This window comes from Corvus brachyrhynchos, unplaced genomic scaffold (assembly GCF_000691975.1).
Source record: "Corvus brachyrhynchos isolate BGI_N302 unplaced genomic scaffold, ASM69197v1 scaffold258, whole genome shotgun sequence".
Lineage (NCBI taxonomy): Eukaryota > Metazoa > Chordata > Aves > Passeriformes > Corvidae > Corvus > Corvus brachyrhynchos.
In genome coordinates, this window is record NW_008240122.1 from 3290939 (window position 1) to 3304160 (window position 13222).

A 13222-nucleotide genomic window follows, 5' to 3' on the forward strand; every position below is an offset into this window, starting at 1 on the left:
AACCCTGGTTCTGTTTGGTCTCATGTTCCTGCAGCGCCTCACTGACATTTAATCAGCTCTGCAGCTGGTTTGCTCAGCCCATAACTTTCCATGAGGTCACTCAAAAGGCAATTTTGGAGCTGAAAACAATTTAATTTATACTCTTCAGTCACAGGCTATCAAATGTACTTTTTATCTCCGTAACTGCAACAATTAAATTACAGAGCATACTTCTGGCAGAGTTCAAGTCAAACCAGCCAGAAGAAAAATGCACAGATGTTAATTTGCACCAATACTGCATGGTCAGACCCCACCGTGGGCACCAGCAACACAAAGCCCTGCATCTGGCTGTGGCCTTGTGTACTGCTCTCCTGCCTCAGAGGGCAGCAGCCAGCAAACATGACCCCTTGGTATAACAACTGATGGGTGCAGTACCTGATCCACAGCCTCATTCACCTCCTTGTCAAAAAGGGAGTTAAGATGAATAGATCTGCTGTTAACTTCCTCTGTGATGACCTGGTGTTTGCTTCAAGTAATATTCTCTTCCTTAATCCATGTGCTAGCTCAGCTCCAGCAGCATCCATGCCCATTTCCTCCAGTTAGGCTCAGCTGTGACTCTGCTTACAGGAACACGGCTACTGCTGTGAAATGGAGAGAGATTCACGAGATGACCTCTAAAAACAAGACCTGTGGCACCAGAGAAAGGGTTGCCAACTAGTTGACACAGTCTTCAATTGTGCTGCTATTACGCTGAAACACATGTAATGTAGCTGCAGCTTTAGAAAAAAGAACAATCTCCATTTGTGAAATGAAATAAACTGAGTCCTGCCTATGCATGCTTTCAGATAGGGCACACACAACCATTAGGCTATGAATGAGATTTCAAATGTTAATGCCTTATCTTGACAAGCCAGGAACAAAGGGTGCGAGACGGTTCGAGCCATGTAGCTGCCGTATGTTGTCGAGTCTACGCTTGTGGAGTGATGAAGGTCACTGCATACCACACCACTGAGGAAGCAGACACTGCTTGCATTCATCCAGCTTGCCTGGAAAACAGAATTGACCATTCTCCCCCCTCCTGATTAGTGAAGCCTCATGTTTAAAGTACAGCAGGATTTTTCTGTGTATTTTTTAATATAATAATTAATTAAATTGGAAGTTTCACTTAAAAAAAAATTAGGTCCCGATTTCTTTCTTTGACACATTCAGATTACCATACAAGTCTTGCAAAATTTTGCCAAAACCTTGTGTGCACACATGAATTTTAAATTACCACAGTTTTGCCTATGCGGGAAAACCTAAGAAAGATAACGTTAAGATATGGCTGAAAACATAGAGATTAATAAACAAAGCTATGAAATGTACAGAAACAATCTTTCATTTCGTTAAAACCTGTCTGAAGTACTCAGTAGGCAACATATTCCATTTGCAAAACCAATGTGCACATTTGTGAGTTTCCATCATTATGCATAGAGAGAATGGATGTCTTTTCTACCTATTATGTAATCTTTGTAACTTAGACGTGTCTTATTTTCATGATCACACAACTCTGGGCTCTAAAACATCGTATCAGAGTAGCTGTACTCCCACATTCCTTCAAATAAAGCATGTCCACTAGTCTCCCAGTAAGCAAAAATTGCTACCCCTGCAAAGAATAGGCACTGCTTTGTTTAAAGGGCCTGTTTCCATGGATATGCAGTTCTTGTGTCTGTAAAATCAACTGGACTAACAGTTATGAGAATGAAGATGCTATCCAACTACAACACACAAGGCTAGTGTAAAAAGGTGAAAGTATTTTGTCTTTACGTGTAATATGCAACACCCTACCAAGCTGCTTAACACAAGAAAGTACAATTAACAGAAAACTTAAAAAATACGTTTATTTTCTGTGTAGATACAAGCTGAATCCTGAAGATGACATTCTTCACCCTTATACTTCACCCCAAAGTACAGTGACCAGGCAAAGAACAAGGAATAAGACAGTCTCCTTCAGTTACAGTTCCAGCAACTTTCTTGATATACATACATCTGGCAAATCAACAGGGGCAAAGAAACAGTTGAGTTTATAGCAGATCATACATCAAAACAGAAATATCTCGGAAGGCTGCATCTTGATATTTCATTAGCAATTTTAACAGCATTTCTATTAATGAATGTTTCTATCAACTGCAGTTACGGAAAGTGATGTTAATCACAGATTTAAATTAAAAATTACACATAACATGCTTTTTAAAGTTTTTATTGAATGCAGTATTTAAACAATTTCATAAACAACTAAGTCATAAAACTGTCTGTTCATGATGCTTCCAATTTTCTGTTCTTCCATTTTTCCACATAGAACTTGAATGTCTCCTATAAACAGAGTGGAATAAACAAGTTCAACCGTGTTTCAACTGAAAAGTTACTAATTCTGAACAAAGTCTTACGTCCTGACAAAATCTATTATTCTCTGTCATGCAAAACTAGATCTGTATTGAAGTCTGTATAATTAGGAAAAATACCAGAGAGAGTGAATAAAAGGAAAAGGAAAACCTTGCCAAAAATGCATAATGAAGCTTCTATTACTAAATGCAATAATATAATCAATTTCATTTTTAGAATGAAAATACTTTTTAACTTCAATCTGCAATTGTGTCAAAAAAATTGAAACGCTTTTAAAGACCAAGCTGCATTAGAGAAAAATTGAACAGGGAAATCAGAAAATGAATCATCCCAGTGACTTGGAAAAAACACTTTTTTTCCCTAGCTACATATAAGAAACAGACATTCTAGGTTTAAAATTTACAGTCCAAATAAAAATTCAGATTATAAATTATGTCAAAGATGTAGAAAAAAACCACCATAGCCATTGAAAGGCTAAACCAAGTATTTTGCGCTAAGATTTTCTCTGATTCTTTACAAAATTAGGAAAGAAAATCACATTTATCATGAAGCAATATAGAGAAACAGTATACAGCCAGTCGTTACAGAATTATATGAGAACATCTTTTTCAGAATACAAAAAGTGGTGAGAAAATAGCAATAAAAAGTTTGCTTAGAGAATGGAAAATATAACGTCTTCAAATTTTACTTTGCAAAAATGGTACTAGTAGATTATTAGTCAAAGGAATGATGCAAAACTATTTGCAGTCTTGACAAATTTAATATCACGCTGCTTGTCACCCTCAAGTAACATGTATTTGCACAGTTGCATACCTATGTTGGCAAGGCAGCTGGAAAGAAACCTGCAGTAGAAAACGAATTCCTACAGTTCTAAAATTCCATCCTACTAGTGCAGCAACTTACACTAGACACAAAACACTAATTAATGAAAACTAGAAGCCATTAATTGTTACTGAAGCACACATTCTGTAAGCCTTTTCAAGTCCCATTGCTCTGATAAATGCCCCAAGGAGATTTGATAAAGGTACACCCGTAGATGAGTGCCAGATAAGAATGAGGTAGTTGAAATATTGTAAGCCCCAAGAGGTTTTACTTCCTCAAGTCAAATCCAATGCAAGATTACCATAGCTCCCACAACACCAAGACTTCATAAATTACCTCCTTTGAGGAGTCTCTGCAGAGACCTGGTCCCTATGTCATTATTCATGCAATTTGTTTTATTAACATTGAACATACACAACTCTGCAGATCTATTTCTTAATTAGGAAATACTCACAGGGGGTTCAGTGAAAGGGACAGGCTCTCCTACTTTCTTCAGAAAAGTTGCTAAAGATTTCAAAGAGATCTCGTGCAGCTCTATATTCTTCGCTTTTGTTTTCTCATACGTAGCCTTTACAGAAGCAACATCCCCATCCAATTCTGAGAGAAAAAATAAAACCCAAAAGATCTCAGTGGTTACTTGTTTCTCTTTCCACCTGTTTTCACTCATGCTTAACCATCGACTTCTCTGCTGCTCAGACTTTTGCTTGAGAAGCACTGGGATGAAACTGAAGCGACCCCTGACAGTTTCACTGCTGTCCCCGGGGTCCTAGAAGCAGCACAACAGTCCCTAGCATCTTGTGAACATCAAGGAAGCCATCACATCCAGTTAAATTCATTCTGTTGCTCGGGAGAACACAAACACCTGCAGTATGGGAGCTGTCTCAGGTTTTACTTGTTGACATTTGGAAACATCTTCACAACCATAGGAGCTATAAAAACAATGGCTCATAAAGAACAAAAAAAGCATTGTGCAGAGATGGATAGCCTGTGTCCCTTTCTCGTGAGAAAAAGCTTCCCACTCACATCTGGCAAGTGGCTGAGCTCCTTTTTGAATGTGGGAGGCTACTGCAAAAACTGCATGAAATGACAGCTTAATGAAAGCATAGAAATCATTAACTTTCTACAACTTTAAAATAGGTTTATTGTATGGGAAACACCAACAAAAAGAGCTAATACTTAGATTGCATTTAATGGACCACACAATTGTGATTTTACATATTTCTTTTTTCTAAAAGGTATACAGCAAAGGATTATGCATCACATCTCAGGACAAGGTAAAGGAGCAAAGATCCTTTTATTTGTTCCATCATGGATGCGTGACAGATGATCAAACGTCTTTCAGCTGGGACCTATGTTCTACTGTATCTTTGCTAAACACAAACAATTATAATTTTATTTTCCCATTTATTTTAATAATTAGAAAGCATAACCAATTGTGGTAATAACAATACTCTGCCGTGTTTCAGAGACTTTTCTAACTAATTAAAAACAACAATGGCCTGAAAGGAGAATCATTTGTTCTCTCAAAAATTATGCTACTACAAGGTTGGATTTGGTCCAAAATAAGAAATTATATTTGAAAGCTTACTTACTTTAAAAAAAAAAAAAAAAAAAAAAACAGTCAAAACTGTTTATATCCTCTTTTATTTTAATTGCTAGAAGTACATTCTGTTTCTGAAATCAAAACCACAACCAAGTTGCCCAGTGAGCAGCTCCTGAATGTGTGCATGTTTATCAGCATTGTAAAGATATTGAAATCACTGTTCGTATCAGGAATGGCAACAAATCTGCTCTTACTTCTTAATGATTCCTCTTAATGATTCCAAGGTTTAACAATTCAGTGAAAAAAAAAAAAAAAAAAAAATCTTTGATTTAAGAGATCTTATTTCTACCCCTCATGGCTAGAGCACAATCTATGCACAGCCTTCTCATTTTCAGTTGTGCTAAATATTTTGCTGATCACCCCTTTAACAGTCAAATGATCAATGTCTCATGCAGGTGAGATGATTGCACAGAAAAACCTGGGAACAGCTTTTAAAACTCTTCATGCTCCTACTGAATGTCTCCTCTAGAACCTGCTAGGAGCCAGGTACACCTCTGCCTGAAGACAGAGTACAGCAAGCATCTGCTCATACACAGTGTGGCTTCATATGTTCAATACACTCTAACCACTGCTTTAGGTATAGTAGGGCAAGTGACTGACTCTCTGCAATCTCTTTATGAAACTGCTATACTATGATGTAGTTAGGAAGGATAGCGAAAAACTTACTAAGTTCACTTACAGAATTTTTACTGGTAAAAATTTACTTGTAGTGGTCAAAGCAGCACAGGACTAACGACAGCATAAAGCAGCAAGTACAATGCTGCTGACAGAAGGGCAACTTTTTGTTTTGTAAAAACATGTTAGAAAACTTACCCTGCTGTGAACCTGAAGCTATCTGTTACAGGGCTAAACGATTTTGGTAGTGATTGCTCTTTGGAATGTTACTAAGCAAGCAAATTTTCTAAGTTAGATAACACATCGTGGGACTTCTACAACTCGATTTTAAAAAGTAAGTTTGTATTCATTTACCACCATACCTTGGATTTGTGTTTGAAGTGTTTTACCTAATTATTCCTATTTATCTCCTCTGTGATAGATTGGAGCACAAGGGCTTCTGTCCTTTTACTTTTTTGCTTGTAACACATGTGTGAAAAGTATTTACTCCCTGTAATAAAACTGGAGCACAGCATCAGAGTACACAAGGCAAAGGACTCTACAGCACAGCGGTGCAAGCTTCCAACTGAGTGTTGCCATAGGAGCTGTACATCCTGGTTTGTCAAGAGTAAATCTTGCAAATAAACATAATTAAACAAACAACTTGATTTTTTAGAGGTGCTCACCTCTGACCTCAACTATAAGGAGAACTGATGAGTACTTCAATGTAAATTCAAATGAAGGCATCTAGAATATTAACTTTGGCTGAATTACAAGATGCATAAAGAATTTACACTAATAAGACTAAGATCCTTTTGTATTACTGACAGAACTAATCACTTACTATTTTCAAACACACACACAAACACACACATGGAACCAATATTACTACATGTTTTGGGGGAAAAAAGCTGGATTCATTTTAAAAGCCATTCATTCCTACAGTATTTTTCCCCATGGGTTAAGATGGATTCTTTCTTATTCCATGAAACCCCTACTTTAGGTTCTAAGTAAAGGATTCAGGGCTCGTGTCAGCTGGTTGCTCTTCTACCCTAACAGCTAGGACAGCATACAGACCCAACAGACTGAAATGAGAAAAACCTCAGATAACCCCTACACCTCTTTATGACTCGAACTGTAAAGCAAGCAAGGGCTTGCATGACCTTTCTGAATGTCTCCAGAGTTCTTACTAAAACACCATCCCAAGGAGAGTCACTCACCGTAACATCTCAAGAGGTACCGGTACGCCACCACCAGATCGAGATGCTCAGGAATCAGTTCTAGAAGTGTCTCGATCCTCTTTGCCTGTGAAATTCAATGCACAGACAAAAAGAGCATTAACTTGAAATCTTAAAGAATAAAATAAAGCTGCCAAAGTTAGAACAGTGATTGCACATTTTTTAATGAAATTAACTGTACTGGTAACAAGGAATGGACTATGTGACTAAAAGTAGATACAATAATTTCCTTCCAAAATTTTGTATGCAAATATGAAATTGTAAAAGAAATGAATCACAAAATGCAATTAATGTAATAAAGGTCTAAAATCCATACTCAAGAATCCTAAACACTAGTGTGTCTTTTTTTTTCAGGTAGGTAATTAACGTAGTAATGAGAATATGGCAGGATTTCAACCAATTTAGGAAAACTGCAAAACACTCAGCATCCTTCAATGACCTAGAGGTCAATGGTAGCTATGGTCAATGCTTAAAAGGAGTCAGATTACTAACTAATGTGCTTAAGTTTGGAACCTCCTTCCCTCAGCCTCTGATTCCAGTTTCAAAAATTCTCAGGTTTTAAATTAAAAACCGTTCATAGAAATTAATAATAACACCTTTATCACACACTACCAACTTCGATGTGTTAGTAAAATTTCAGCTTGATGAGCTGGGAAACTTCAACGTTTTGAGTTCCTTCTTATACACACCAAACAATAGTGTTTATCACGTCATATTTATCGTCATCACTTCAACAAAAGAACTTTAAATCTATTAGCATTTAATGGCAATTTCCACAAAACATCATGTTCATTTGCCTCATTTGAAAAGTATTTACTATAGTTTGTGTGCTAGATGTCTCCTGATGCTGCTCCTCTATGAGAGAAGAATCCATGTGGTTTTGCTTGGGTGTGTATTTCAGGGTCTTTTTGGTTGTTGTTGTTCAATGTTGGGTTTGAGGGTTGGGGGCAGCGGGTGTTTGAGTTTTTTAGTGTGTGCTAAGGCTTTTTTGTTAGGGGTAGGGGTTTTTTTGTTGGTCTTTGGATTTATGTTTTATTTGTTGTGGGGGTTTTTTGTTTACTTTGAGGGGGCTATATGAGGAGGGAAGGATAAGAGTAGAGAGCAAGCACATAAATGAGAGCATTTCAAATTACAGGGAACGAGCACAAAGCCAGGAACATAAACAGATGCTCCAACTAGATACATGTCCAAACCACCACAACAAGTAATATGAAAAGTGTCTTTTAATGTAAACACAGAGGCATTTTATCATCAGAGAGAGGCTGAGATTTTAACTTGCATTTATATTTGTACAATGTAGCCAATAAAACAAGGACTGTGATACTGAACTGGATAATGCAGTAAAACCTTTTAAGCATAATGTTTGCAGGATATACAGTGTAACATCAAAAGCACAGGAAATAACTGAAACAATAGAAAAATATTAAGTACACCCTCCTTTCCATCATGCTCCATAATGTAAACTGTTCTTTAAATACAACCAGCTCTGGAAATTAACCTCCCCCCTCCCCAAGAAACCCAGTAAAGCTGTCAACTGTGAAGTTCAAAGCATGTTAACAGAGGTTGATGAAATAGTACTTTGCTACATATAGAATTGTATACATGAAAAAAAATATTATACCTGTCCAGGTTTAGATGCTGCTCTAGCCATAAAACGCCCCAAAGTTCTCTTCTCCTGAACTATTGCATCCCACCTCTGAAGACAAAGAAATCATTAATGTAGCAGACATGAGCAGGTTACTGACAAACAAAATGACTAAGGTGAACATTTCCAATTACAGATGCTTAAAACAACATACTAATATATTACCTATTTACAAGGTAAATAATTGACTATTAGTTTGATAAGAAAACCAAAAAAACAACCACAAACCAAGTTTATTTCATGCACTTCTTTGATAAACATTTTTAAAATGGTAGGTATAAAGTTTGTTTAAAACAATAGGGGAAAGAATTAAACTAATACTTCAATATACCACAAAAACGAGGTTTAGGACTGCAAAAGAATGAAAAAGAGAAACACTATTCCTCTCCAATTATACTGCCAAGCATTCACAAGTGAGCTAGGGATCATAAGGTTAATTATACATTTAATAAGGTGTCAGGGAGATAACTGCTCGTTTCTTTATAAAAATTAAAATGTACAAAGCAAGTTCTCTTTAAAGTATAATTACCTACACTTATGCATACAAAGGACTGATTTCAATCTCTCTATTTTATAAAAGGCTTTAACTGCAATAGACAGGGTTTGAGAGAGAGAAGTTGAACTTAGGAAAGTTTGAGACAGACCAGATAAAAATCAAAAATTTGTCTTACTTTAGAAAAGAGGAGAAAATAAAATATACAAGACAATATTTAGTGTATGTTCCTCAAAGATGTCAGTCTTAAAACTCTTAACAATGCAGTGTGGTTTTTTAATCAGCTGCAGGATATCACTACCAAAATGCACAGGAAAAAGAGAATATTGTGCATATGAAAACACATACCATGAATTTCCTACAATCAATTAGTATTGTAGACATATGCAAACAAGAAATTTTGGGTTATGCCATGATGAGTATTCTGTGTAAGTAACATGGTTTACAAGCTTCTTTAAGGTCCAGGTGAGAAGGTGTGAAGGTTCATTCCTTCAGGCAAACAGACAAAAAGTGGCTCTGTGCTGCTAAATAGGGGCAAAACACTGATGAGAGAAACTTGAAATATTTTATTACCAACTCTACCCATTCTCACCTGCTGTAAGTGCTCTGAGAGGAAAGAGTCTAGTTGGAGATATGCTATCCACAGCTCCCTTTCATGCTGAAGTTATCAAATCATTTCTGACTCTCATCAGCAAAAGCATTCTCCCTCCAGACAGTACAAAGGATACTGCAGCTGTTTCATAAACTTTTAAATAGACTCTTAAAGGCATTTCTGAAAGCAAGGAGTCTCCATGTATATACTAATATTTCAGATTACAGGCAAAATAGTTAGTTTAGATTGTTGTTTACTTCCCAAAAAATAACAATGGAGAGTGATTATTCCTGTCCTCTAGTTAGTGATTAGAGGAATACTTAATCCACATAGCAGTCACAAATATTCAACACAGCTCAAAGTTTGTCCTGAGCCATAAAACCCCCAAATTTTCTCATATACACGGAAGTTCCAACTCCAGCTTACCTGTAAATATCCACTTATAATGAGGTATTTTTAAATTGTCCCTTAAGACACAGGGTATACAATGTTATTTCAAGTACGCTATAGAGCCATGAATTTAATTCTAATTGTTGGATGCTGTTGTAACAAGTTTCAGTAATATATGAACGGACATTATTCCATGTTTTGGAAAATTTTAAGAACACTATGATTCTACTTAAAAATGAAAAAACCCTTACCTTCACAAAAGCAAAAAACTGTACCCAATTTTCATTTACTCATCCCATTTTAATCAAAGAGCAATCACCAAATCAGGAAGAGTAAAATAACTCGAGAATTTTTTTGCATTTTGATATTCCAAGCTATACAGCAAGAGGGTTTTATGGCAAAATTGTAGTCTCCTTTTCATTTAATATTCAGATGACCAGTTAGGCAAAGCACTACACAAAGGGAATTACAGATAACACACCTCACGCTGTAGTGAAAGTAACTGAACACCTTCGTTGGTATTGTCTTGGAATATCATGAAATATCCAATGGCTGAAGCAGAGCTTTTTCTTCAACAGTTTAAAATACTTAGGAACTGGTAAATGAGTAGCATGCACTATCAGGAGATGATAAGAGGCCTTGATTTGAGGCAGGAGCCTATGCACACATCAGCCTGACTGCTGGACTGTCACCTGCTTGGATGAGCCTCCTGATAGATCCTGTTCCCAGCACCCACAGCTCATCCAACCTCTTGCTTGGCTTTCCTTTAGCTCTGCACAAATGGCACCAATGCAGCTGTCTCAATTCCTAACTCAGCTGAGACTGTGACCCAGAGACCAATGTTTGGGTTTTAATAAGTCTGTGACACTCATATGAATAGAAAGTAAATTCAGTTCTTAAGAAACCTTGAGGACAATATATACAACATTATTGCAACCAAGTGAAGTCCATGACAAGCAATCACTGCCTGTTTCTGCTTTACAAACTCTACAGCTCTCAGATACTATGTTTACAGCACTTAGGAAATTAGGTGAGAAGTTGCAAGGAAATGGTTTGCAAGAAACAACTGACACCCAGCAGAGAACTTAAGAGAAAAATATTTGCAATATACAAATACTTCCTTTATTTCCTTTGGGTTACTGGAATATAAAAACCCCCCTGACTCTGGCACGCACTACTACTCTCAGTACTAGAGCACAAGCTCATGGGTTAATCTAAACTGTGCACTGCTACTCACACTGTAATTCAGATGCATCCCAGCACCACACCTCTTTTTGACAATTTCTCAGGTAACCTTTGAAGAGCTCTGAGCATTTCTGTACCTCTTGTTGTGTCATTACCTGTATCAATGATCTGGCATCATCCACTCTGTCTGCAGTGACATACTGAAGGAAAAGATCTGTGACAGGTCTGTAAATTCCAAACTGACTGGCCAGTTGTTCTGCCATTGCACCAACTGCAAAATGATGGGTACATAAGGAAAATCTGGGATTGAAAAGCCACTTTTGTAAACTTCACAGACATGATTTATGCTGACTGAGCAGATTTTACGTCTAATAGCTCTTTCATAACACCTCTGTCGAGTCAGAATATTTAAATATCATTGCAATTAACTTACATTTTTCCAAAGCTGGTTCTAATCCTTCCTCAGACACCTTTCTTAACAAATAGGAAATATTTCTGACAGTTTGATCAGGATTCTGTGCACCAGAGATAAGGAGAGGCTCAAGGTATTTCACAGCAGCATCAAGGTCATTGCTAGGAAAAGAGATTGAACTGGCTCAGTTTCTGAAATCAAGATTTCTAAACCTAAGAAGCAATACATTAAAGTTTTTGTTTTCTACATCAAGCTTGTATTTACCAGGAATAGTGGATGAAAAAATATTGACAAAAAAGATTTACTTTGTTCAGATATTGTAAAAGTGTAACAACTTATGACTGAATGAATAAATCAATTAAAAAATAATTTTTAATGGCCTTTGACCTGTACAAAGTTTAGGTATTTTAGACACACTTTTTTCCTGATTAAGAAAGAAGAGTTCAGCTTGCTGCTTTAGGAAAATGTGTCCTGCAAATCTAGAAGGCAAAATCTAAACATTAACAGAGGGTATCTGAATAATTAATGCACGCAATTTAAGTATTTTTATGCAGTGCAATTAATTATTTACCTGATTTTTACCAGGCCTGTCTTTTTGGATGCAAAAGACAATATTAAATGTCATTTGGTCATTACATCTAAATGCTTTTATTCTTAAGGCTTAAATATAGCAAATGCTAATATAATAATGTAGGAAGTATTCACCAAAGTGTAAACTCTACTTCCAGCATTCTAAAGGTTCAATGACAACATATCTTACCAGTCCAGTCTAAAAACTACTTTAATTGAAAAAGAAAATTGAGCACAATGAATGCTTTTAGGTGAAGCAGAAATACAGCACATGTGAACGCTATGAAAAATGCTTTGAAAACTGTATCACTAACATGGATCTGCCAATAGAAGAACCTGTACTGGAAATATCTGCAAGAATCTGTTTTTAAGAGTTATCAAGGTACAGATTGCAAGGTATTTGAGAATATATAGGCTGCATATTATTTCCACTGTTAAGTCTTTTCATACATCAAGTTCGTTTTGGTATGGGAAAAGAAAAGTTGACGCTCTACCTGCATACAACAATTTTTTTATTTATTCCTGTCATCAATCTCCATCTTAAGAACACAGCCTGCAACACTTTCATGACACGGAAATAGAGGAAAATAAGCAGCTTATAGGACAAATAATGAAGTGTCCCTCCCATCTGAAGCGTTTCATTTACGTACAAGTCCATGCACTAGAACTGTGTGCCAAGGACTGGCATGCCTGAGGCAATCAGGAATCTGTTATGCACTACAAAGGTCTACAGCTTTCCTGCCAAGTCAGGCACAGGAGGTCCACCTGACAAAACTAGTTTGAAATAAAATAACAGAATATGTAGGATTCCTGAGGATTGGTTCCTGCAAAGTAGATTTGAGAAGCTGACAATGCCCTTTCTCCTCCAAGTGCTTCCCCATGCAGTTTTACACAAAGGATAAACTAGCACAGTACCAACGTTATCAACTAAACCAGAAATGCAAGGCAAGAGCACAATACTGAATTAAACAGTTGAATCAAAGGCAACTTGAAAGTGTGGGGATAATTATGATAACTAAACTGTGGCCTAAAGCATCAGCCAAGCTTTTATAATTCTTACAAAAAAAACCCCACGGAAAGACCCCACTCCACAGACACACATCTGGCTTTCACATTTTGAAGGTAAAGACAGTAATATTTCAAGAATATTTTGTCATTTCAACTACTGGAACACGTAGTAGATTTTTGTTTCCAAACTATCACACACATAACCTCTGGGTGCTAAGTTCGATTAAGTAATTCCATTTTACCTTCAGATTTCATAGAGCTGTTGATATAACACCAAGGAAACACTTTATATGCACATTAGAACAAAGG

The 13222-nt window shown here is 36.6% G+C and overlaps 1 protein-coding gene across 1 annotated transcript in view; it reads right to left on the reverse strand.

Moving 5' to 3' along the window:
* Positions 1-1839: 1839 nt before the first annotated feature.
* LRPPRC (leucine rich pentatricopeptide repeat containing) overlaps positions 1840-13222 on the reverse strand; it is an 87116-nt gene continuing 75733 nt past the window's right edge. The window contains exons 34-39 of the mRNA XM_017744774.1: positions 11357-11496; positions 11079-11194; positions 8240-8314; positions 6601-6685; positions 3638-3780; positions 1840-2331 (exon numbers count right to left, since the gene is read on the reverse strand). Of these exons, the coding sequence (XP_017600263.1) occupies positions 2275-2331; positions 3638-3780; positions 6601-6685; positions 8240-8314; positions 11079-11194; positions 11357-11496 (616 nt within the window). The 3' untranslated portion in view covers positions 1840-2274. The remainder of the gene's footprint in view (positions 2332-3637; positions 3781-6600; positions 6686-8239; positions 8315-11078; positions 11195-11356; positions 11497-13222) is intronic.